The sequence below is a fragment of the Gossypium arboreum genome, chromosome 9 (genome assembly GCF_025698485.1).
Source record: "Gossypium arboreum isolate Shixiya-1 chromosome 9, ASM2569848v2, whole genome shotgun sequence".
Classification (NCBI taxonomy): domain Eukaryota; kingdom Viridiplantae; phylum Streptophyta; class Magnoliopsida; order Malvales; family Malvaceae; genus Gossypium; species Gossypium arboreum.
In genome coordinates this window covers 9,596,282-9,623,931 of record NC_069078.1, presented here as the reverse complement: position 1 = coordinate 9,623,931, position 27,650 = coordinate 9,596,282, and the positions used below count along the sequence as shown (strand labels likewise).

At 32.2% G+C, this 27,650-nt stretch overlaps 2 protein-coding genes and 1 pseudogene across 2 annotated transcripts; 2 read left to right on the top strand and 1 right to left on the bottom strand.

The window, feature by feature from the left end:
• Positions 1-1,398: 1,398 nt before the first annotated feature.
• On the top strand, positions 1,399-6,839 carry LOC108454073 (isocitrate dehydrogenase [NADP], chloroplastic/mitochondrial-like). Its single transcript, XM_017752384.2, has 15 exons — positions 1,399-1,711; positions 1,858-1,901; positions 1,997-2,106; positions 2,649-2,686; positions 3,362-3,439; positions 3,689-3,742; positions 3,819-3,920; positions 4,030-4,118; positions 4,262-4,365; positions 4,496-4,564; positions 4,645-4,760; positions 5,120-5,154; positions 5,251-5,393; positions 6,301-6,423; positions 6,605-6,839. Exons 1-15 carry the CDS (start codon positions 1,504-1,506, stop codon positions 6,696-6,698), a joined length of 1,407 nt encoding a protein of 468 aa, XP_017607873.1. The 5' UTR covers positions 1,399-1,503; the 3' UTR covers positions 6,699-6,839.
• Positions 6,840-16,787: 9,948 nt separating this feature from the next.
• Positions 16,788-17,739, top strand: LOC108456111 (uncharacterized). Its single transcript, XM_017754708.2, has one exon. The coding sequence runs from the start codon at positions 16,910-16,912 to the stop codon at positions 17,357-17,359; it is 450 nt and encodes a 149-aa protein (XP_017610197.1). The 5' UTR covers positions 16,788-16,909; the 3' UTR covers positions 17,360-17,739.
• A 183-nt stretch (positions 17,740-17,922) lies between these two features.
• Positions 17,923-19,412, bottom strand: LOC108454963 (calcium-dependent protein kinase 29-like; annotated as a pseudogene).
• Between the last annotated feature and the right edge of the window lie 8,238 nt (positions 19,413-27,650).

The window sequence follows — 27,650 nt, the reverse complement described above, 5'->3', positions numbered from 1 at the left end:
TGCCCTCTAAGTAAAGGTGTCCATGGTCAGGCCAGGCTGGGTCCAACAAAAATTTTAGGCCCATTTGTTAGGTTCGGGCTTGGTTCGACCCGAAAATGGGCCTAAAATATTATCCAAGCCCGGTCCAGATAAAAATGCTAAAACTCAGGTCCGGCCCAACTGTATTATTTACTTTTATAGTTTTTATATAATATTTAAAAATATATATAATACATCAAAAATCTAAAAACATTAAAATAAATATTTCCCAACAATTTGAAAATAAATTTTAAAAATATGTATACTTAAATAGCACTAAGATAGATGCAACTTAACAAACAAATGACTCTAAAATAATAACAAAATTAACAATAAAACAAGAGTTATATAATATCCAAATATTAACCACAAAATAATAGAAACATAAATGTGAAATAGTAGCAAAATACTGAAAAAACAACAAAAAAGTAAGAAAAAAAGCAAGAAAGCAGTAAAAAAAACTATATTCGAGTCAGGTTGAGCCAAGCTCGGGCAAAAAAAGTATTACCTGAGACCCAGCTTGTTTTCTAAACAGGTCTTATTTTTTTATTCAACCTCATTTTTTATTTTTTTGTTCAACCTCATTTTTTGAACCTATATTTTTACCTAAATCCTCATACTTTTCGAGTGACCCGGTACCCCAAGGTGCTGACTTCGTGTATTTTGCTAATTAAGGCTCCGTTCAGCCTTGCTTCTGTGATGGGCTTTTGCCCAAAAATCACTTTTTTTCTAAAAGCATTAAAGAACAGCCTCCATCTTTGACCATTTTCAACTTAACAAAATCACTTTTTTACAGATGAAGGAGTAGCAAATGCTGCCACTTTTTTTAAGCCAAAAGTACTTTTGGCATTATGTGACTTTTTTAGCCTTATGTTTTCTTCTTTCCAGCAGACTACAAGACTGCTAAAGTTATAATAAATAATTAATATTAATTACTTAGAATTATTTAAAATTAATATTATATATTAAAATATTAACAATAAGTTATAATAAATTATTTTTTATATTATTACTAAAATATCATAATATTAACTAATTTAAACATTATTTAAATACATATTTGTTACTTTATAATATCATGTCTAAAATAGACATTTTATTTCTCACTTTTTGACAGCAATACCAAGCACTCAAATTTTAAATTAAACTTTTCAAAAGTACTTCTGAAAATTACTTTTTAAAAGTATTACCAAACTAACAGTAAATCATCAAACTTTAACTAGTATATTTGAAAATAAAGAAAACGGAATTTTATAATTCAAAAGTTTTTTAATTAATCCAATAGTTGATTAGCTATCCGTAGCCGTTGGATCACAATACCACAAAAGCAAGTCCTCGACATTTTTCATTGTTAAAAGCCGTAACATAAACCATTCAAAACGGCAACGCAGTGTCCTTCAAACGCGAGCGTCAAAAAAGGAAAATTTTGGAAAACTCTCGCTCTTCGACTCCGCGCTATCTCCTCGTCTTCACCCGCCTTAACAGATGCTCTCTTCTTCGTTTTCTTCTTCTTCGACGATTCCCCCTCTAAGAAACAAAAACCCTAATTTTCTTAAATCTCTGAGAAATGGAGCTCTCAACAACCGAGTCGTTTTCACCGCTCAATTCTCTCGTGCCGTTTCCCTTCGGTGTTACGCTTCTACCAGCGGATTCGATCGAGTTCAAGTTCGAAATCCGGTAGTCGAGATGGATGGTGAGGCAATTGACCAAACGGCGATATATGATGAGAATCGTGTTGACATTAGTTTTTATGTTTGTTTTTAATTGTTTTTGTTTTCTGCTTTTTCTTATTTTAGAAAAATGTGATCACTGTTACTTCTTTTTGTTTGTAATTCTTAGGTGATGAAATGACGAGAATTATCTGGAGTATGATAAAAGACAAAGTATGGAAGCATATTTCATGAATTTCTTTTACATTTCGCTAATTATTTATTTGTAATTAATGCTGAATGCCGAGTGTTTTTGTATTTAATTGCAGCTTATATTACCTTATCTTGATTTGAACATAAAATACTTCGATTTAGGGATACTGAGTCGGGATGCGACTGATGACAAAGTTACTGTCGAAGCTGCTGAAGCAGCCCTGAAGTATGTAGTATTTACTGAAGGCTCTTTGGACATGATCATTGGTCTGTTATTGTTATTATTATTAATTTTGAAAAGTAACTAATGGATTCTGTTGATAATATACATGATCTGATAGGATATGAAAGAAGCTTGGGTATCTAGAATTGCATTATTAACATAATAGGGCCACGGATGAGACATTATCATTCATCCATTTGTAAATGGATAAAATAAGTTGTAGTACCATGACGAAGATGAGTACAGTGTTTTAATATTAACGATTGTGATTTTTCTGTTTGCTGAGTCATTGGACTAAGGCTGGATGATAGAAAAAGCTTTGCCTAGGTTGAGGTTTGTTAAGAGATTTGTACAGAGTTCTAGCATCCGATTGGAAAACGGTGTTTTTTTTTTGTTCTTTTAGTTTGGAAGATTTAAGATTTTCCATCATTTAAGCAAAAAGTTTTGCAATTGTAAAGCGAATGCTTGAAAATTTGAAGAATTTTATGGTATCTTTATTTGCACTTAAAGTCTGCAGTTGTAAATAATGTCCTTATTTCTTTTAGGTATAATGTTGCTATCAAATGTGCAACAATAACTCCTGGTTAGTCATTCTCGTGATTCTTTAATCTTTACTACTCTTGTCAGTTCATGTATTTCCTTATCATTTATGGTAAATATCTAGACCTGTTCAGGGGTTGGTTGGAACGGGCTCTAGCCTGGTCCCAAAAGTTTTCTAAGCCCAGACTGAAATTTGGCCCAGCCCGGCAGCCTGTTTCACTGTTTATATATTAATATAGGTTTATGTCACATTTTGGCTCTTAAAACTCCTTTTTTTTTGAAAGAAGCCCCTAAACTAACTTATTTTACTACTTTGGTACTTAAATTTTTTTTTGTCCCACTTTGGTTAACAATCATTTTTGTCTCAGTTTAACTAAAAAGATAAAATTTGTCAATAAGAACAAGACACATGCCATATTTTTATTGAACTCAAGTAATTTTTGGAGGTACAATGGGACGAAAATGATAGTTAAAGTGGGACAAAAAAGTTTGAAGTACCAAAGTAGTAAAACAAGTATAGTTCAGGGGCCAAATTGTGACTTAAACCTAAAATTTTTATAATTTAGTTTAATTATAAATTTATTATTTAAATCTAATTCGGGCCAGGCCGGTGACAGGTCTACAAATATCCAAGGATTTGCATTGTTTTTTCATTAAATAAAAAAAAAAATATCTTCACCATATATAATGCTAAAGTCTGGTTATGTTGATTATGCAGATGAGACAAGAGTCAAGGAATTTGGACTGAAATCTATGTGGAGAAGTCCTAATGGGACTATTAGAAACATCTTGAATGGTTATTTCTTAATAATCTCTCATGTAGCTCTTACTTCAAGGATAAATTTTGAATGTTTGACATATGTGGATTCATCTTTTATTTGTTTAAATATTATCCTGAAGTTTGTAAGATTTACCTTCCATAGGCTGCCATTGTGGATTTGTTCTTAGACAAGATTTTAAATCATCTACTAGTACCATAAATATTTAAAAGATGTTTTCTCCTTGTTTCAGTGCTTCCTAATTGAAGGGTTTCTTCTTCTTGTAGGTACTGTCTTTCGTGAACCTATCCTATGCAAGAATGTTCCAAGAATTGTTCCCGGTAATGATTTCTTCGCATAGTAACAGTGTAACTGAAATGTGGTGGAAAGCTGCCATGAACTTTTGCCTTGTTATAGGTTGGAAGAAACCCATATGTATTGGCAGACATGCATTTGGTGACCAGTATCGTGCCACTGATACAATAATTACTGGACCAGGAAAGCTTAAGATGGTTTTTGGTAAGCTGTTTAAATGTCACGATTGGCATGGTGCCATGTAACTAAACTGGAAAACCTTATTTCTTAAAATTTTAATTCTTCACTGCATGTTGTCTCTTTTCTTTCTTAGTCCCAGAAGGTGGAGACAAGCCAGTGGAGCTTGATGTCTACAATTTTAAAGGCCCTGGCATAGCACTTTCTATGTATAATGTTGATGAGGTTCGTAAAGTTTTTGTGTTTATCTCTTCCTATATGAATATATCTATGTATTAAAGGTTTTTGTACTCACACCCACCCACTATTCAAGATGTTTGGAGCCTTTTTTTGATTAATTAGTTTAAAAAATCATGTGTGCTTTTCAGTCAATTCGTGTATTTGCTGAATCCTCTATGTCATTGGCTTTTTCAAAGAAGTGGCCTCTTTACCTGAGCACAAAGAATACTATTCTTAAGAAGTATGATGGCAGGTAATATTTTCTTTTCTAATTTGCCCTCCTCCAATGTCCATGTATCTTGGACTACTTCTTTACTCAAGGTTTGTATGATTTATTACTTGTGGAAGAATTGCACAATGCTCATCTGAGAAGTCCATTTCAGGTTTAAGGACATATTCCAGGATGTGTATGAGAAAAATTGGAAGGACAAGTTTGAAGCACATTCTATATGGTTGGATTTGTTCCTTCAGTGAACTATGCTTAAGATTTCTTTTGAGGTATTTCTAAATATTTGGTTGATTCTGTATCTAGGTATGAACATCGACTAATTGATGACATGGTGGCATATGCCCTAAAAAGTGAAGGGGGATATGTTTGGGCATGCAAAAATTATGATGGAGATGTCCAAAGTGATCTACTTGCTCAAGGTGTTGTTTAATGCTTTTTCTGAATTAGGTGGCCAGAGTTTCTTTTTTCCTCAATAAAAATAATGGTTCATTTATGATGGAGGCTTTAAATAGTTTATAATACCTACCACCAAACCCTCACACAAACATAAAAGAAAAGAAAGTCTAAAGGGGTACTCATAGTTTAATTATATGTCTAGCATTATCCATTAATGAATGAACCATTCATATAATTTTCTTTTCTCTCTCTGAATTTCCTACTGAAAAGACGGATGCATTTCTTTGCAGTAATTATCTATTCATTTACAAGTCAATGCTCAACTTTAACTGGATCTCGCTCCGTTTTTCGTGGAGTCTAAACATTTTTTTGCTGTATGCAGGATTTGGCTCTTTGGGCTTGATGACTTCTGTGTTGGTTTGTAACAAATGACTTTGTTTCTCATTGTTTTAGATTGGTCTCTTCATTTTGGCCATTGAATGTTGAAAATCTCCAAAATCACAAATTCTGCAGTTGTCATCTGATGGGAAGACACTAGAAGCTGAGGCAGCTCATGGGACTGTAACTCGACATTTCAGGCTTTATCAAAAGGGACAAGAAACCAGTACAAACAGTATTGCCTCTATATTTGCATGGACAAGAGGACTGGAGCATAGGTACTTCATGTTTCTTATGCATTCGAAGTTAACAGCTTTCTTTTGAATTTTATTTGATTAGTATCCATTCCAAATAAACTCCTTCATGTTTTTCTTTCTGCTTATTTTATGTAAAGAATTTGGTAATAGATACATAAACAATGCTTTCAGAGACGGCTCCTCATGGGAACTTAAGGGAGCCAAAGTTTTAAAAAAATTATATATAACATATAGATTAATTACATAAATTTAAATTGATTTTTTATATTAAAATTGTTAATTTTACTCTTTTTTTCTCATAATATAAATTTATATTATTATAAATTAAAATAAGTTAAAATAATATAACAAAATTTTAAAATAATTACTTACAAATTTTTAAAATTAAAAACTTGTCATTACTTTTAAATTACAATCATGTGAACTTAACAGCAACCAAATTAACTTTTGTACTTTGAACAAAACTTTCAAGTTTTAAACAAATACCAAATGTTTGTTTTCCTCCCATTTCTAGCTTATTACATTTTTTCATCTTCGTGTAAATTTTCACCTTTATTTTTACTCTTGGTTTCTATTCTATGTTGACACTATCGTAAAGTTCTATTCTTTCTGTTCTTAAGATTATATTGCTTGTACATATATATACACACACGTGATAAAAGGAGTTTGATATAAACTATGATATTATTTGGCCCTCCAAATCAAACCTCGAGATCCACCATTGAATATTTGATTGTATTTATGCTTTCCGTTGATGTATCAAATATTTTTGGTCGAATATTCAAAAAATAGTTTTGGTCAAAAGTTGTATGTCACTTTATGAAGTTCTATTTTCTGTTTTATTGTTTGTACAACGTAGCTGTTTTTGTTTCTCTTTTTTAACATTTGTACAGCTCTGATTTGATGTTCGTTGTGATCTCTCTCGCAGGGCCAAACTAGATAAAAATGGAAGGTTGCTGGACTTTGTTCACAAGTTGGAGGCTGCTTGCATCGAGACAGTTGAGGCAGGAAAAATGACCAAAGATCTCGCCATTTTAATCCATGGCCCCAAGTATGTTACACGTTCTCCTGATGTTAGATATTTTTCCACTGTCGATGTTTTTCCATTGTGAACTTTACTTCCTCAATGTGACCTTTCATTGGACGGCTCTTCCTTATCTCACAGCTACCACTTTGTAATACAAAACCAAGCTATGGCTTTAAAGTCACCAAGTTACTTCTTTTGAATTCAGGGTATCAAGAGAGTTTTACTTGACCACTGGAGACTTTGTTGATGCTGTTGCCATAAATCTTGAGCGGAAGCTTCAGCAACCGACCATGTGCTAGTAGATACTTATATTGTCAGGTGATTCCCTGAGATTTGAAGAACTTTTGCGAGATGAGTTTCTTTTATTGATTGTTACACTTGTAGCAGCTTTTGTTGCTTCCTTTGGATAAATAAAAAAAGCAAAGTTTATCCAAAAAAAATCAAGTTTAGCATACACTGTCAGGATTCATTACCCTCCTGATTTGAAAATTCCAACTAGTTGGCATCAATCCATTTACACAAAATAGTTTCAACAGGTGATTACTAGATAACAGGAATAATGAGCCTGCTTCATGTAACACTAACCACAAACTAGGGTTGCAATCAAGCTGAACTGATCTTGAACAGTGAGAAGCTTGAGATCTATTTGAAGCTGCTTAAAACTCAATTCAAGCTTGATCAAGTATATGATTCTAGAAGCTTGAGCTTGAGGCAAAATCAAATTATTTGAGCTCGGCTTGTTTGAGTTTGTTTACATGATATACATACCCGAGCTCAAGTTTGAACTCATTCATTTCATATATAATTTTTTTATATATTTAAACAACAAAATTTAGGGTTTGTGTTTTAAGCATACATATATTAAGAGTAAAGTAGTAATTTAAGGTTAAAAATATTGAAAGAATATTTATAAAAAAAAAAAAAACAAGATTAGGCTCAGATGCTACTCAAGTACTAAGATTAGCTCAATAATTATTCTTGGTGCCTCTGGTGAGAAAAAGACTTCCCCTGCTCTATTTCATCTATACTTCCATGTTAAGTGCTATTTTCAATGATTTCCTTTGTTAGAACTTAAAATGGAATTTGATCTGTGTCTGTTATCTTTGCTGAAAGATGAATATAGTGCAATAGGGATGCTTTGTATGCAAGGGTTATTAGTACCATGAGGTTCATATATTTGGCAATGCAAGCACTAAGATTTCTGATTTGAACTGAGGAATCATATTCGTGAGCGAGACATGTATTGAAAATTCTATCATTTGCTCCCCTAGTATAGTTGTTGTTAGATATAATTTTTCTATCTCTTGATTGTTTCTTCATTTACGTGTGGTTTCACTCTGATTTTCCTTCTCTTTTGAGATGAAATTTTTTAATAGTATATTACTTGTTATGCTGTATTATTTTTCCTTTAATGTGTTTTTCTTTGCTTTATGTCTTGATTATCTGTTTGTGTTTGCAATTTTCATTTTTCTTAAGTTAGTATTGGAAACCTACATTTGATTATCTATTTGGCTAGCCTAGCTAGCTAGGTGGTAGTGTTCTTACCCATTAATGCCATATAAGGGCACGGGTTTGAACCCCAACTAGGCCAAATGTTCACATTTCCTTGATGGTGAGGCATTTCCTAAACTTCGTGAATTTGGTAGGGCTCTCTTCAAAGTTGGGAAACAATTTGAGGGTAAAATAGAGCATAGACATCTCGAGCATAATATTTTCACTTTTTGAGGGTTTGAGACCGATCTCCCCTCAACAATTATAAAACCTCTCGTTGAGTTTGTGTCACGGGTTAATTCCTACAAACTTAATCGAGAAAAGACTATTACCATTTCTTTTAATAAAAGAACTAAAAAACACATTTGAATATCAAACACCCGTTTAATAAGATACAAGTTCTTCATCATTCTACATATAATTATAATTGTATAAATTAAAGAAAGTATTTTTAACATAAAATGTTTAAAAAATATTGTATTCACACCCATGTAGGTGTGATATGATTTAATTTTAGTTTTTTTTTTTACTTTGTTTTTAGTTAGAAAAAAAGTTGGAAGGAGATGAACCAAGGGAAAAAAATCTAAAAGGAGTTGATTAAACGTTTCTTTTAGTTACGATCACAATCAACCTTTTTCTTTAACAATTCTATTTGCCTATCAAATTGTTGATGTCATAGAGAGATAATTGTTGTACAACTATAAAAACATTTGATATATAGATTATATATGAAATATTTAAAATTAAAAATTAAAAAATTATAATATACTAATAATATTATTAATTAGTGAGATTTAAATAATATCTTTAATAAAATTTATGAATGTAGTTCAATTTATTAAACATTTCATTCAATAAAATATTATTAATATATTTTCTATATAAACTTTAAATATTTTATTGAATTAATAGCTTAATTAAAATTTATTATATTTCTTTCACTTGGTAATAGAACTAATTTTACTAAAATTTGAGATAATTTGTTGTAAAAAAATAATTTTGTAAATAGCGTATTTCATATTTTATGATTGTTATAGATGGAAAGTTGTTATAGATAAAAAATATAAAAATAAAAAATCGGATCTACAATAAATTTAATGGTTATGATGAAATGTTATAAAGAGTTGTTGTTACAGAGAAGGCTCATTTATATAATACACGATTGAGTTGGTGTCATGAGTCAATCGAGTATCAATTCAGTTGGATAATGACAAAAACACTATTATTTTACAAAGTAAATTGTATTATTTTGAAGGTGTTTTGCCAGTTTATATCTTTTACATAAAAAAAAAAAAGAGAGTAAAATATGCACACTTAAATAAGATTTGAACCAAGACTCAAGAGTTTCCAACATTTGTACTTTACCATTTAACCAAATTTCATTTATTATTAACATTAATTTTTTTATAAATATGTTAATCTCATATTTGATACATGTACTTTTATAAAATGTTTAATGTGGTGCTTAAATTATGTATATGTGTTTTATTATGATACTTGTATTTTCATAAAATGTTCAATGTCGATATCTGTACTTTGAAAATGTCCAATATGGTGTATGAACTATCAATATGTATTTTATTATGATACTTAGTGTTAACACCTTTATTTGAATTGATAAATATGTCAATTAAAATTTGACACGTAGAAATTTTTTCCAAATCATCAATGTCTACATGGATAATATAACATTATGTGAAAAATTAAATAAAATAAAAAATTAAATTAAATTAAACTAAAAACAAATAACTAAGCATATGATGAATAAAAAATGTAAATAGTGATGACTAAAAATTCTTTAAAAAATCAATTAAAAAATAATTTCAAATGAAAAACTCTTTGAAGAGGATCATTTACTTAAACAGAGAATGTGACGTTTTAGCTTATATAAGTTTAATTTTTAATTTGTTTTATTAATCATATGTTTAGTTATATATATTTTAATTTAATTTAGTTTTTATTTAGTTTTTACATATTATATTATCCATTTAGACTTCATAATTTGAAAAAGAAAATTCTACATGTTAACTTATCATTGGTTGGTTTAACAATTTACTAACGATGTTAACACCAAGTACGATAATGATTTAGTAATTCACACTGAACATTTTATAATGTCTTGAAATTTTTGGTATCATATTTCACACTAAATCAAGATAAGTTTAGTAAAAGAATTTTTTTATAATAAATTATTTGGAAATTTCTGATGAAATGATAAATTTAGTTTAATTTTGAGACTAGGTAGGATTTTGATTATATTTTAAGGATTAAATTGAAATTTCAACTATTAACGAGAGACTAATATTGCAATTAACCTTTCTTTTAATTTTCTTTTAATGTTTTCTTATTTAGTTTAATTAAATGAGGATCTTTTTACTAGATTTTTAATAGGATTTATTTTATTGTGTTATATTATTATGATAAATAGAAGTAGAATTGAATTAGTCCTCATCTCCAATTGACCTACCATTCTATTTTCTTTTTGTTCTCCTTGCTGCCACCAACAATTGCTTCTCTTAGTTTCTCCTAAAAATTGCTACAAACTTTTGCTATTGCTTTGCCCTCAGTTTGCTGCTATGCCCACTTCAATTTTTGGTATTGCCGTGAGCCTCTTTGCCTCCAAATCAGCTGCATTCTTGCCAACTATATTGCTTAACATCTGCTACATTTAGAATTTTATTTTGAATTAGTTTAGAGATGATTTATTAGACTAACTATTACATATGATTTAGGATAATTGAATAGATAGGCTTTAATTTTCTTTAAGTATTTGATTATATTAATTTATTCAAAAGATTAATTACATTATTGAATGGTCACGTGATATGTTGGGATCTTGATTAAATTGAATCAATAACTTAGATTAACATTAATTTTGATTAATTATGGGCTCGATTGAAATATTTTAATCTTTAAAAATACGAGTATGGTTGAATTTTTGATTAATTTGAGTCCAAGAAAGTCAAGGTCTTTAATATGTTAGTGGATTAGTGAATTGACGAAGACAAACCTCATCGAGGAATGCTCGCTTCTAAATATTGAACGCTTGAAAAATTCAATTTGTGATCTCTAAAGTTCAATTGTCTTAATATTGTGGTTAATTTAAATGAATGGCTTAAAATTTATTTTGTGAAATTGAATCAAGTTGATTTTGGATGTATACATAAATTGTTTTTATCATTATAAAACAATTTGGTAAAATTTGTCAGTTAGACATAGTTGGCATGTCATTATAGAGATCTCCATATTATTTATTGTATTGTGCAAGTTGCCTTGTGCGTTGGGAAGTATTGCTATTGTTGTTAAATAATTTTTTGAACTTATTTTTATTAAATGATTTTATTATTTGTTTTTACTTGAAGGATTTAAATATATATTTTTATTGTGTTTTAAATGAATGTTTGATTGAGCGGGTCGCTCCAGTGACCATTGTGACACTCTTGATTCAATTTGGCTTCTGGGCCGAGCTTAGGGTGTTACAAATCTAATCAAGTCACACTTCCATGTGCGATGGTTGATGCGTTATAGAGGGTTGTTGGAGCAATACTTTAGGTTCAATTCGTTGTTGTAGTTAGGAGAGCACCATTTGAAAAACTACAGAAATATGATGCTAAGGACTTGAAGGGTTAAAAGAGTATTACCTAATGGGCAGAGAGTATTGGTTGGAGACGACTAAAAGAGTCATTTGATTAGTTGGAATGTACATCTACTGAGAGAGTTCAGTGTGTAGTCTCCTTACTGAAGGAGAGGCTTATTAGTGGTGGATCATTGTGGTCTAGACTACGCTTGCGGGGAGGATTAATTGGGAGTACTTCCTATCGATGTTTCGGAAGAAATGTATTTGAAAGTTATATATTGATGTAATGACGATGGGTTGAGCATTAAAATGATTACGATTATTTATCAAATACCATCTTGGTAAAGCAACGCAATCGCTAATGCGTTTAATCGAAAGTCCTTTGTTACCTTTAAATTGATGAATGTCAAGTTTGAAGTATTGAAAATGGGTAAGTTATTGGTGGAAATTCGAATTAAATTGACTTTATCCAAGCAGATTAGGAAGAAACAATTAGGAGATGAGAAATTGATTGCTAAAGATTGGCAAATTAAACAGAACGAACCGAGTGGTTTTGATTTGGATGTCGAGGGTAGATTGTGTTTCAGAAAGAGGCTTTTTGTGTTGAATAATACGAAGTTCAGACATGTTTGTATAAGGTGCATAATAGTTCTTATGCCATGCACTCTAGTGGTAATAAAATGTAACATGAGCTAAAAGAATTGTATTGGTGGCTTGGAATGAAATGTGAGGTAATAGAGTTTGTGTCAAAGTGTTTGGTTTTTTGTCAAGTTCCTTCGAGCTTGTTACAACCTATCACAATACCATAGTAGAAGTGAGAATGAGTATCTATGAATTTCGTTGTGGGCTTGCTACTTACTCTAAAGAAGCATGATGTCATTTGAGTAATTGTTTATCAACTCATTGAGTCAACGCACTTCTTCCTAGTTCGTAACAATTACTCTTTGGAAAAGTTGGTCGAGTTGTACACTGTTGAGATTGTATGAAGGCAAGGTGTTCTTATCTTTATTATATCTAATTGAGACGTAATATGCGCATCTGGATTCTGGAAAGAGTTGCATGAGGTTCTGGGTACAAAGTTGAACTTCAATATTGCTTACCATTTTTAAATTGATGGATAGTCTGATTGTGTAATTCAATTTTTGGAGGACATGTTTCAATATTGTGTTATCGATTTTGAGGGCAGTTGGGAGAGACACCTTTTAATTGATTGAGTTTGTCTAAAATAATAGTTATCAAACAAGCATTCAAATGACACCATTCCCGACACTATATGGTTGTAAGTATCAAACATCTTTGTTTTGGGTTAAGCTAAGCATGAGAAAATTGGGGGATCTTGACTTGATCCATAAGACCAAGGAGAAAGTCAAGTTGATCTGAGATAGGTTTAAAGCGACATTTGATAGAAAAAAGTTTTATGTTGACTTGAAGTGCAATGAGATTGAGTTTAATGTTAAGGGTAACATGTTTCTGAAAGTGTCGTCAAGAAAAAAAAGTCTTTTAGTGTGGTCACATAGAAAAGTTGAGTTCCTATTTTATTGGACTTTACATGATACTTGAGAGAGTTTAATTAATGGAATATTGGTTGGATCTACCTCCAGAGTTGGAGTGCATTCATAATGTGTTCCACGTGTTGTGTGATGCGCCAAATGGATGTGATTGATGTTGCTGAAATTGTTGCCCAATCTCAATTGCCTTATGTACCATCTCTTTAAGATCAATATAAGTTTGAAGACTAAGAGTATTGGCTGTCGAAACGTTTGAGCCATCTACAAATTGTACCATGGTAGTCTTGTCATCCTCTCGTATATTTGCTCTTTGCATAAGCATCTCCATCTCCTTAAAGTACTCATCAATAGATCAATTACCTTAAATAAGGCGTTGAAGTCTCGTTGAGACCTCTCTATAGTAATGAGAAGGAATGTAACACTTTCACATCACTTGCTTCAACTCATCCCATGTTGCAATTACTCTTTCGTAGTTTCTTTAACGATTAATTCCAAGTTGAATTCATCAACTTAACGCATAATTCGAAAATTCACGAGTCGCCAATGGGACCTTTTCCTCTTTTCGACATTTATAGTAACAAAACATAAGTTCAATTTTTGATTCCTACTCGCAATATGCTTCGAGATCATACTTCATTTGGAATTGTGAAATGTTGAATTTTGGTTTAGCTAAAAAAATGTTGCCCACAGTCATTATTAACCAAAGTCTCATCATTTGCATAAGAGACATGTCGAGTATTATTTGCACGAAGACAAGGTTGATCAATCTTATCTCCTCAATTACAATTCCAACGCTCAATTTTGGTACTTAGATGTTCCAAATTTTTGTTGATCGTGTCTAGAATAGTGTTACGTTGCTGATCTTGAGCATTTCGAACCCCTTGATCTTTTCTCAACTTTTTAATTATAATATTGTGAATCATTATGAAAGTCTGAAAAGAACACAACACTCAAGAAAAGAAAAATTAAGCAAACCTTGTTAATGCACTCAGAAATGAAAATTAAATTCTCAATGAAATAAGAATTAATCTTGTGAGTCTTTTAAAAAGTTTCTACATCAATCAATCAGAATGTATTAGAATCAAACTAACAAAGAAAATCTAATAGCATTATGAGTTCAAAAACGACTAGATATCAAAGAATTCTGTTGCATAGAGGAAATATTGTGCAACGTGCTTTAACTTACTAACACAAGAAACAATAAAGTGTTAGAATGCGTAAAGGAACAATAAAAAAATAAAGAAAATAAAACCCTAAGGCTAAGAGTAAATGAAAATTGTTAAAACTTGAAAACCCAAAAATCTGTGAAGCAACTTGACAAACTTTATTCGAGGTGTTCTTGATTTCCAAAAATCACAAAGTTTAAACTGGAGCCTCCTCAAATAATGTAGATCTGATATGGAAACTTTTGACACAAAACTCAACCCAAATAATATTTTCTTATTATTTTTTATATTTTTTCATATTTTCTTTTTTCTATACTTTTTCGGTCACTTTTTTTGTGGGAAATTTTTTTTGTACTCTAAAATAGTACCGAGAAATAGTATGCAAAATTTTAGATCATTTGAAAAACGTTTACCCACTGAAAAATATATATTTTTAAAAACTGTCGGGGTAAAAAAAATTGTTTTGAGGCTATTTGCTAGAAATCAATTTATAAAAACATAAAGAACACCTAATAATGCTCAAATATGATACCAAATAATAAAGAATGAGGCAGATGAATGCAAAAGCGGATCATAAAGTTTGTTAAAGTCGCGAATTTGACTTAGAGCTCTAGATGTTCTGAAAAAAATTTGAATTTTGAAACAACCTAAAACACAAATGAATCCCAGTCAGATAAAAAAAAAGAGAACAATTAAAAATAAATAATCAAAATGAGTAAAGTAGAATAATGAGACCAAAGATTAGAGTAACAAAGAAGAAATTAAAAAGATAGATGGAAAAGATAGAACATAGGATGTAAAAGTCTTAATTTATTAACTTAAAAGAGAAATATAATAATTATCAAGTGTCCGATTTGTGTACAATGCAAATGTCTATATATAAGCTAGCTAAATAAATTTAAATAAAACTCTTAAGTATATTATAACTCTAATTAATCTAAACAAGTAGTTTTAAATTAAACTTTCTTATTGATATAAAACTCCTAAAGAACTTAAACTACTTAATAAATATTAAAAATTCAGAATAATAAAATAATAAAATAATAAAAGATATTTGGCTCATATATAATAAAAATTAAGCTAAAAACCCGAACTCGATATGATTTAAACTCGAATTAAAAGCTCAAAACTCGTAAATTCCGATATAATCTTATTCAAAAATTTTGCTTACGCAGTCTTCACTAAAACAGTTATAATTTGAGTTCCCAACTCAAAATTGAATGATTCAAAGTGTGTTTCAAAGTTGAGATATAGATCTTCAAACGCCTAGAAGATATCTCAACCCAGAAATGCTAGGATCCCATTCAAAAAGTCGTCGCAAGTTTGCTAATTTCTTAAGCTTGAAAATTGTTAACTTTGGTGAATGGAATTTAATAAATTTCACCCCATTCGTGCATATATCAAATGTGGTCATTTTTGGAATGGAAGATTTGTGATTTTTTCAGTTAGCCTCGTAATTTATTTGGTGCTAAGGTGGTGCATATTAGTCAGTCCATAGATCAATGCATATTGTGTTTTCTTTTCATACTGCTAGGTGTTTGCACTCATCAGTAAGGATTGGGGTAGATTTTCTTTAAAATGGTTGAGTGGAGCTCATCGATGAAATTTGTTGGGATTGTTTGTGTGCTGGTGTGTAGATGATTCGAAAATGGATTTTGATTGAAATATTCAGGTAATATCTAAATGCATGGTATGGTTAGAATTAGGGATGTAATTAAACCAAAGAGGTTGTTGTATAATACAAAGTAGTTACGAATTGTTATTGTGTTGCATTAGAAGATATTAACTATTTGTTGTTGTTTTCTTCCTTATAAGGAACACAGTTTATTTGCCTTTTTGATCGTACAATGAGTTTTCTTTCAAAGTTTCATATTTGAATAAAGGTGACAAATAAAATCCTTGCGCGCAATGCCGTTTGAGAACCTATTACTACACATTTCATGTCTTATAAACCCTAACTCATTTTGTTCTTCTACTGCTTGTGGCCCCCTTTTTCATTATTCCATTTATTCTTTGTTTTTTCTTCTTCTTTTTCTTTTATTATTATCCCTTTCCTTTTCTTTGCTTAGTTCCTCAAAAGTTACAATTTTTTTTTAAAGAATTTCCCTTTAAGCTGAATTGGTTACTTAGTACTTCTAGTTGTATGTAATCCTTGGTACTTTGGATTCCAGCTTAGAGCCAAGGCAAGGTCAGCTTAATTCTTTTTTCCTTTTCAAAATTCAATAATTTTGCTATTTTGTTTGTGTTTACAATTATTTTTTTTGCAAAATTGTACAGGTAAAAGGTTATTGTGTGTGTGTTTAATTTTGGGAAGTTTCATTTTAGTGTAGTTTGTAGATGTCATTTTGGGGGGTAGGTTATCTGAGTTACGGTGGAAATTTGTTTGTAAAAGGAATAAAAAAGCGGTATTGGATGATAATTAATGTTGGTGTGCAAAAATGAAAAGAATTTTGTAGCAGCTTTGCTCGACTATGCTCCTTTAGTATACGTTTCCAATCCCAGATATTTCTTTTTACTTTCCTTTCGATTCTATAGTGTTTATGAGGTTTCTATTAACTGTTTTATAATAGTTATTGGGTTAGGGTTAAATTTGTTATTATCCCTTAAATATGGTACGTTTAAGTCCTAATGCTTAAAAAAATGATATATGGATCAAAGCTTAGAATTATTTTGGGCCTGAAACAAGAATTGTTTCGTGTTGAACTCCACCATTTATGGTTGTCAAACAGCACGGAAAATAAGCTTGTCAGAGAAATAAAGTAAAAAGGATGATCGCATACCTACGAAAATGTCCAAATTTAACTATCGTATGTGGAAACAATGTTGTCTTCCTCCAGCGTTTTCTACACAATGGTCCGGACACCGTGGAAGAGCTTCTTGACAGACACGTTGTGAAGGAGAAATCCCTAGAGGATGAGGACGAAGAGTCGCTGAACCGACAGCGCCTCACCAGCACTCGACGAGAGGTACTGAGTCTCTACCGCGACATCCTTCGAGCCACCCGATTCTTCATGTGGCCCGATTCTCGGGGCGTTCTGTGGAGGGACATATTGAGAGAGAACGCAAGGAAGGAGTTCGATGAAGCTCGCTTCGAGAAGGATCCGGAAGTTGTGACGCGATTGCTTATCGGTGGGCGTCATGCGGTTGAATCTGCATTGGAGAAGCTAACGGAAAAGCAGAGGCATCAGATTCAGAAGGAGCGGGGAGATGGTCGGTGATGATCGATTCATTTCTTTACTCTCTCTAATTTTGAATTTGGTTATCCTTTCAAGGAAGAACAAATGTTGTATTTTGGTCTTATAAAAATTGATTCATTTCTTAGCTTATGCGTTAGCCTTGTTCGATTGTGATTCCCGCATATCCAGAAGTTGGTTGATGAGAAAGTTGAGAGGAAAAACTAAAGGAAATCAAAGTTCGATTTTACTGCAGTGTTCCTTTGTATGTTGGCGTCGATTGAACATTGAATTGAAGGGGGGAAACAAATGTTCCTTTGCATTGCCTCCATGGCAGTTTGCTGAACTTGTAACCAAGCATATTTGGTGCCAAATTGGCAAATGTAAGTTATCAACCCAGAAAGTGACTCGCTTAGTCGATCAAATCCATTTAATATCACCAGAAATCAATCCAATTATAATAATATTGGTAATAATGATTGTTATCTAATCCCATCCAAATAAACGAAATGAATTGTTTAGCTTCAGCATCATAATAGATGAGGAGTATTGAAGATGGAAATAAGTTTACAACAAATGGAGCAGCCATCGCCGACTAAAGAAAGCCCTTAGTTGTTCATTTGCCAATTGCAATCCCCATCATGAGTTCTCCTTTTCATCATGGCTACAAACTCGTAGTTGATCCTCCCATCGTATCCAACTGATCATGTCAAGCAAAAAACACTAACAAACAAACTATTTGTTTTAAATAAAAGAAGCAAACGAAAATCCTTTTCAGTATCAGCATCCTCTATTGTAGCCTCATCTCCCATTCCGTACCGTGTCATAGCTTGTCTTAGTTCATCTCTTGTAATAAACCTGAATGAAAAGAAGAATAATAGGCAGAGTCAATCAATCAAGTAATATAATGTTCAAAACTGAAAAAAGCAATAGTGCAATATCCTAACCCACTGTTATCCTTGTCAAAGAACTGAAAAGCCTCGACTATTTTTTCTTCCCTCTCAAGCCTATGTCGATGCATTGTAGCAGCTATGAATTCGATGTAATCAATGAGTTCCACTATTGTCAACATCAGCCTGACAGAATGGGGTTTAGGCATTCGGAAGTTGCAGCTTGTTTCATTATTATGGAAATGGTTACTATTATATATAAATAACATAATTTGGATGGTGGAGGGAAGGGATTATATAATTGGATAAAATCTGACAGCGTCCATAAGTTGCTTTATTTCATTTTCAGTTAACTTAGATCCCAAGCGAGCTAATCCATCCCTGAGTTCCCCTAGTGTTATTGTAACACTTCCATCAGTGCCGATGTTTTTGAACATCTGTTGCAAGCACTTGATCTCTTTTTCCTTTGATAGGCTTTCTGATATCACCTTCCACAAACCATATTTACAGACAAAAATATCAGCTTGAGGGAACATAAAACAGAGAAAAAGAAATTTGTGCTTTTATGGTCGAGTAAATTTATCATAGAGTGAGCTTGTTCATTACTCTGAACTGCTTCAACCTACTAAGGACAGCACTATCAATTGGTTTGTCAGATGCATCACCACCCTTCTTCACCCATGGATGTTCTGGTTCATATTCACAAAATGTAAACATTAGTGGCACATATCTAATAATTGTGTTCTTTAGTAAGGATGAACCAATGTTCAATGCTGCCAATCCAACTATTCCCTTTTTTCATTATTTTGAAGGGTTTTGTCTACAGAAAGCTTAATGTTTTTACCTAGAGCTTCAGCAGCAGTGATCCGTTTCTTAGGATCTCTTGCTAGCATCTTTCGGATGAGGTCCTTTGCACCTTCAGATATAGATGGTCATGGCAAGCTTTTCAAGTCAAGATTACCTTCTAAAACCGCTTTAAATATTTCTTTCTCAGTCTCTGCAACAAAATTATCATCAACAGTTGAAGAGGTATCACAACCAAAAGAACGTATCTGAAAAACAAAATAAGTTTCCACGTACATATCAACCCAAAATGGAGACACTCCGCTAAGAAGAATGTATAAAATGACACCAGCACTCCACACATCTATCTTCTTGCCATATTTCTGGTTTAACACCTTTGGTGCAACCTAGTATGCAACAAGGTGTTTATGTCACGGACTACGGATCAAAACCTGTGACTATTGCACATAGAACACTCCATAAATGTCAACTTAGCTTATTAAATATGACTCATTTAACCAGCTTAAACTAGCCTGACTCGTGGAATTAATGGAGAAACCTATCTAAAGTCTTGGTAGTCTAGTGAAACACTTCAGTCAAACTAGAGTTATCAAGGTAAATAAGGTAAACCCTAAATGGATAAGATTGTATAAAGTTTAAATCCTTTAGAACTCTCAATTGTATATAAACTTTAATCTTGAACGTCGATGTAATTCAATCTCTACCGTTGATTTTGGGGAGCTCAACTATAAATAGAAGTCTCCCTCTTCATTTGTATTCATCCCATTATATTCAATTATTCTTGAGTTAAGAATATATTGAGAGCATTTACTCAAACACTTGATATGCATTGTTTTCTTGTGGTTTTTCAATACTTTGTTGCTTATTTCATTTCGAGTTGCTTCCATTATATTTTTCGATGCCTTAATGATAAAAGAGTGAAGTAAAAGAGGCAAAAGGAGGATCATATTCAAGTTGTTCGACTCAAAAAAGAAATATTTGAATTTGACCTGAAAAGAAAACACCAAATAAATTTAGAAAAACAACGAAAACAAAAATAACTAAAATAAGAGATTTAAGAACAAATAATAAATAAATATACAAAAATTAGAAAAAAAACAAACAAAGTGGGAGATGGAATGAGTAAACAGATGGATATAATGAATAGATGGATAAGTGTCCAATTGAACCATTTGAGATATAAATCCCAATAAACTCAATTAATGACTTTAATAAACCCTCCAAGAAATAATTCTTGGCAAATCGAAGTATGGAGAATGAATTCCCATGAGTCCTTGAAAAAAATTGAGAAAAAAAACTACTAAAAATTATAAGAAAAAAATCTTGCACAAAGAAACTAACTCCCAAGTTGAAAACTTTATTAATGAATACAATTGTGTCTCTAATGAACAATAAAGAGGTCTTTATATAAGCTACCAAATGAAACTCTAAAGAATACTGAAACTCTAATTAATCTAAATAAGAAATAGTTTTAAATTAACTTTCTTGTTAACTAAGAAATATAAAATTCCTAAATAACTTAAAATATTTAAAAATATAAAAAATTGGAATAAATAAATAATAAAATAATAATACCTAATAAATACAATATTGGGCTCATATGAAATAAAAATTAAGCTAAAAATCGAACCCAATATGATTTGAATTCAAATTAAAAGTACGTAACTCGTAATTTCCATAATAATCCTATTTAGAAATTCTGCTCACGCAGTCTTCATTAAAACAATCATAATATGAGTTCTCAAACTCAAAATCTAGTGATTCAAAGTGCGTTTCAAAATTAAGAAATAGATCTTCGAATTTTGTGAGATATCTTAACCCAAAAATGTCTAGATCCCATTCAAAAGGTTGTTGCAAGTTGATTGATTTTCTAAACTTGAAAATTGGTAGCTCCAGTGAATGGAATTTAATAAATTTTTCCCCATTCGTACATGTACCGCTTAGACAATTTTTGGGAGAATTCTCATCTTTTGAGAGCTAGGAAAACTTAGGTGCATTTGAAGCTAAAAAATCGACTAAGGTCGCACGGATTGCAAGACTAAAGGTCTAGGCTTGTGACAGTTGGTATTCGAGCTAAGGTTCCGAAGACCGTTTGGGATGTCAGAAGGCGTAGACGAGAAAGAGCCAATGGAGACTTGTAGGAGGGCTAAGAAAGCAAGCCAATCGAGGGATATGCTGTTAGCTTTAGATGACAGGGTTGCCAAACTTGAGGGCTTTATAAGTGATGTGAAAGAGACCCTCAAGAAAGATGATGGGCATACCACAGAGCTGGAATCAAGGCATGTTCAGCTCAAGGATCATGTGGCAAAGTGTAACACCTTCTACCCAACCCAAACTACCAAATCCAAATATTGATGTTACAACACAAAACACTTAAAATAAATTCAGACTACCATCGAAAACTTTATTTAAAAAATATTTATTATTTCTTTTGAACTATTCTTTAATATAAATAGGATATTAAAGAATTGCATTCCAGTACTAAATAGTAAACTATGTTACAATATAAAATTTCATTTAAAATAGAATCTTTATGGTGTAGGGTACTATATGCCATACACCTATGATGTCCTCTGAATGCATAATATCCCAACTTGCTACTACCCTGACGCATTTCTGGCTTGGTCCCTCTAGACGCTCAATCTTACAACAGAACCTGAAATATAAACAAGCACCTGTAAGTTCAAATGAACTTAGTGTTTAAATTCCAAATTACCTTGAAATAATTCCATTTGAATTCACCATCTTGAAGGCTTTAGATTTCATCTCTGTCTTTGACAGATACTTTCTCACAATGGTGTATACATATTCATCCACTTCTAAGCTTGACTAGTCTATTCACCCTTTTGACAGATATTAGATTTCATAAATTAATACAGACTTTATTTCCTTACTTGGAAAACAAATGTACTCCTCAGAAGAATTTCCAAATGTAACACCCCTAATCCGTATCCGTCGCCGAAATAGGGTTACAAAACATTATTGAGTTTTACGAATCAATCAGACAGAAATTTCAAACGTTGCATTACATATCAATATTCGTAATAAAACCAATCAAAATAATATATATTGTCCCTTAAACGAGCCCTCAAGCCCCGAAATACATATTAGAAACAAGTCGGGACTAAATCAGAAACTTAGAGAACTGTTCAGAAATATTTAAAATTTTCAGCATTGTAGGGGTCACATAGCCTTGTAGCCAGGCCATGTGACTCATACGGTTAGAATACATGCCCGTGTCTCAGGCCGTGTGGGCATTTGAAATATGGACACACGGTCGTATCTAAGCCCGTGTCCGTGCTCGTGTAACTCTCTAACTTGGGTTACACGACCAAGTCACACGCCAGTGTGCTAAGCTGTGTGAGCATGCTGACTTGCATTCTTAAGAAGATATAGGGGACACACGACTATGTCACTTGGCCGTGTGTCACACATGGCTGAGACACACGCCCGTGTCTCTACCCGTGTGGACAAAAATATGTCATTTTCTAAGCCACATTTCTCACCTGAATTGACACCAATTGTAACACCCCAAACCCGACCTAGACGTTATGGTCAAATCTGAGAGTGTTACGAAAAAAGGTTTTGAAACTGATGATACTTCGATAAAACATCCAAGTTATAAATCGTTTTCATTTATATATTTATTACTAAAACTATTATATATTATCCTTTAAAGTTAACCAAATCATTTTCGCAGCGGAAGTTTAAAAAAACTATTAAAATCAAAACCACGCTCGTGTTTTCAAAAATAACATTTGTTCGTGTGTAATCGGTATTTTGTCAAATCGTCCCAGTTTAGAAATTATAACGTAACCAAACCAAAAATTTAAACCAAACAGTCCAAAAAGTCAGGAGAGTCAAAAAATTACAAAACTTTCATGAAAGCCTAAAGTTTAAGTAAAAACCATGAAATAACAATAAATGAAAACAGTTTCCCATCGAGTGGTCACCGTTAAGCCTCTGTCGTACCGACCCGCTTATACCTGTGGATTACCTGGATAGAACAGACAAACATATGTGAGTTTACGTAAACTCAGTGTGTAACCCATTAGAGATAGATATGCAATATATACAGAGTTTCATATACTGTCATATATAGATCCGAACCTAAGTCCATCACAGAAATAAATATCAAAATCAGATGTACAGAACAGATAAACAGAATCCTACCCCTATCCTCTACACACTATCTCCGTCCATCCCATCACAACACATAGGGTTAAGAACACCCACCCATCCCTACAGACCATATAGTGTCGATGCGACACATAACAGATAATATATAGACAAGCTGCCAGAATATAGGCGAAGAGTCGCCAAACAGATCACTTCCTCCACATATACAATTCCCAACCCAAACATAGATACAGAATACAGATGTAGAAATATCAGAATTAACATGCTTAACATGCTCGAATACAGATAGATACATATTTAAACAGTATAGTCAGACATACATATCAGTATCCTACTTAGATCAGTTTATCAGAATATCAAATCACATGAAATAGGGTTTGATTAGCCCTTACCGACCCTACGGTAGGCCCACAATCGATTGGAACGACTAGAGTGGCCCTAGGGAAATTTTTAAAATTTTGGGCCCACATGTCCGTGTGAGCCCACACGCCTAGATTAGCCTTACCCGTGTGGCCCACAGGGCCTGGCCTAAAACCCACACGCTCGTGTAGGCTCACACTGCCAACCTGGCCTAACCTTATGGTCCACACGGCCACACTCACACTGTCACACGGTCGTGTCTTGTGCAAGGCCACGCCTTCGTTGGTCACACGGCCATGTCTCGTACACTACCAACCACATGGCCTGCCATACGCTAGTGTGGCATCAATATACTCCATTTTTGGCTTTCGTCGAAGCTCAATTTTTCGTGTTAAGAGTACATACTTGATTCAGTTTTGATGTGAAACCACTCCCGAGACCACCGGCACCTAAAAACAGAATACCTAAAACTTTTTTAGCAATCAAATTGCAAATCCATCCATACAAAACTGAGCAACGCGTACACACTTACCACTTCCAAACTCGATCACATGCACCGATTAGACCGTTGGTGCGAAAACCACCTTTTCATCGTATTCTCCTACACAATACGTTTACAGAGAATTAACCTCCCTTACTACACACATTTAGAATTCAAACGAAAAGAAAAACCCAAACAGTTTACTGAAATTGAAACCTATCGACAAGTGAAAGCCCTCACTTACTTGATTGCACGTAAAACACAGAAATTCTGAAGTGCACGCAAAGAACAAAAATGGGAAAACGAAAGAAAAATAGAAAAATAGAAAAGGCAAAAACTTACGTCGAATATTTTTTGAAAGAAAGAGAATAGGAAATAAAATAAAATAAAATAAAATACAAATTTGGATTAACTCCCCTCCTCATCCATTAACAACCTAATCCCTTAATATCCTACCCACTAACCACATCCAACTACCTCAGACTTTTAGCTCAACCCAAACTCTCTCAGTCACCCGAATAAAAAATTATCACCCCTGCTCGCACCGGGATTCAAACACAAGACCTTTATCAAGCTAACTCCTTACCACTCGAACCAGCAGGCTCATTCTAATATGGATTTACAGGCAATTTTATATAATCCCACCCAATAGGGATAAGGCTTGGATTAAAAATAACAAAATTTCCAAATTTGGGACTTGAAACCAAGACCTCATACACACATCCAGAACACTAAACCACAGAAGCAGATATATATTTGTGTTAGATTTCATAAAAACAGACTTAAAATCCAAGGCATTACACCAACCTAGCTTCAACAAATTGCACATCAACAAGTCATAACAAAGTATTCAACACAAGCTAAAATAAAATCTTAAACATGTATTATCACCACATACAACCAATATGCCTTTAGGCACCTCAAATGACAACTTAAAAATATGTCAACCAAGTATCCAAACTTACCTAATTAATTTACATAACTAAGTTACCAAAATTCACTATAATTCAAATACATACATACATATATCACTTATACTAACATCACAATTATACCTTAATCTCTTACCAATATGTAGGTTGATTATATAAACAAAATATTATTCATAATATTTATATAAATTAAACTTTGAACAAGACCGTACAAAAGCCTATACATGCCATATAAATTGTATTTAACGTTTCAAAGTCTACCGAGATAAGCTGGATAATGTGACTTGAGTGCCGATTCGGTCGTCCAACCTTTTGAAAATCTACAAAGACATTAAACAATACAAATAAGCTTAACGAAGCTTAGTAAGTTCAACTGGTTAAACAAAAATCTTACCAAACTAACTATAATTAATTTAGATATAAAAAATCATCCATGACAATTCCCTGTCATTTACAACATCAATTGATAAATACATCTGTATTCAAATCAATACAAATAAATAACATATCTTTCAAATTTAATAAATAAATCACATTACTGAAATTTCTCCATTCGAAGAACGACTTACGAATAAGAGTACATCGTTAACAGAAGCTCGAAAGCTAAACAGAAGTTCGTAAGAGTTGAACAGAAGCTCATAAGAGTTGATCCACCCAATTACGCCAAACAGAAAGTAAAACACGAAAGTTTGCAACAAATGCTGAACCCTGATTTATTTGGGTAAAATGATGATCTCTCCCTCTAATACCATTATACACCAAATTATGAATGTACTCAAATCCCACGTTTAATTCAAACCGAATATCCAATTCAATATTATAATTCCAACAAAATTCATTTCTAGCAATAGAATAAATGCATAATATCATTCATAAATTTATACAAAATATTAAATTTTAACTGTACGAACTTACCTGGATTGATTTGTAGTAATTGTAGAAGTTCAGGGACTATTTCGCTATTTTTCCTTTTTCACGAGTATCTACGGGATCTTGATTTAGAACATAAAAATTACTCATTTATTAGCATACATTTCATTTCCAATTCATTTTACAATTAATACCCTTTTATTTTTCAAATTTATGTAATTATCCCAAACTTTTTCAATTTTTGCAATTTAATCCCTTAATTAATTAATCTATCAAATTAACTAATTTTCTCAATCAATAATCTATCCAAATATTCTAGGCCTTCATACAGCCCCTAATAAAGCCAAAATTCACTATCAAACCCTATTATTTTAACCTTTTCACAATTTAATCCTAAAATCAGTATTTAACAAAATCACTTTATAAAATCATTATACAACAAAATAAAAGCTCTAAATCCATGTTATTCATAAAAAAATATAATATTTATCAATGGAAACTTCCAAAATTTTTAATAAAATAAAAGCGAAGTTAAAGTTTAGTTAGACCTAATTGCAACAATCTCAAAAATATAGAAATTACAAGAAACGGGCAAGAATTGAACTCACATGAAGCAAAAATATGAGAAACCAGCTTAAAGCTCTCTCTCCTATGGCGGTTTAGGACGAAATTGAAGATGAATTGCATAGAAAGTTTTAAAATTCAATTTGTTGTTTTAATTTCATCAAAATTACCATTTTGCAATTCCATCACTTTATTTTATTATTTTATCTTCATATGCCGCCTCATCATTTTAATTTAGGTATATTTATTAATCAAGCCTGTAATATCCTGATTTTGGGCCTAGTCGGAATAGTGGTTTCGTGACCACAAAATCCGATATAGAAATAATTATTTTATGATTATTTTAAGGTCTATGATATGATTGCATGATTGTGTGAAAATTTCGTGAAGAAATTTTATGCATAAAGTGCTTAATTTGAAATTTGGGACTAAATTGAATAAATTGCAAAACTTGTGTTCTAGAAGTATTTTGCATAAAATTGAATTAGATTATTAATTAGAGGTCCTTAAAGAGTAATTTTACCAATTTCTAAGTCTATGGACAAAATTGGACATGGATGGAATTTTGGAAAGTTTAGTAGTAAGGGCATTTTGGTCATTTAGGGTAAAATGAATTAAAATACAAAATTAAAAGCCAATTTTGCTCATCTTCAACCCCATGGCCGAATATAGCAAGGAGAAACCATGGCTAGGGTTTTTCAAGCTTCCAAGCTCGATTGTAAGTTCGTTCTAGCCTCGCTTTTAATGATTTTTACGTTTTGGAGTCCCAGAGCTCGATTTAGCTTATGCTAGCAATAATTTAACCTAGGGTTTATATTTGGAAAAATACCCATAGGTGAAATTTGTGTATTTTGGTGTTTTATGATAGAATATGAAGTTTTAAATTATGTTAGACAACTTGTGCTACTCGGTTTTAAGTGAAAACGAGCAAAAGGGCTTAATCGGTAAAAATACCTAATAGTCATAAGTACATGTTAGAGTGAGAATTTGATGTTGCCATAGAAGGAAAAATGATCAGCATGTCATAAAACATAAGAAAATAGGCTGAATTTTAATTTACGAGCTTTGGGGCAAAAGTGTAAATATGCAAAAGTTTAGGGGCAAATTGTAATTTTTCCAAAATATGATTTTGGGTCAATTTGAATAATGTGAGTCCTAATTAGACTATATTTTAAATGATAGAGCAAGGAAAACTGAAATTCGGGCTAAAATGGGGAAAATACCAAGTGGTGGACGAAATGGTAAAATAGCCATTTTCAGCATACGAGGTAAGTTCATATGTAAATGTTGGTAAC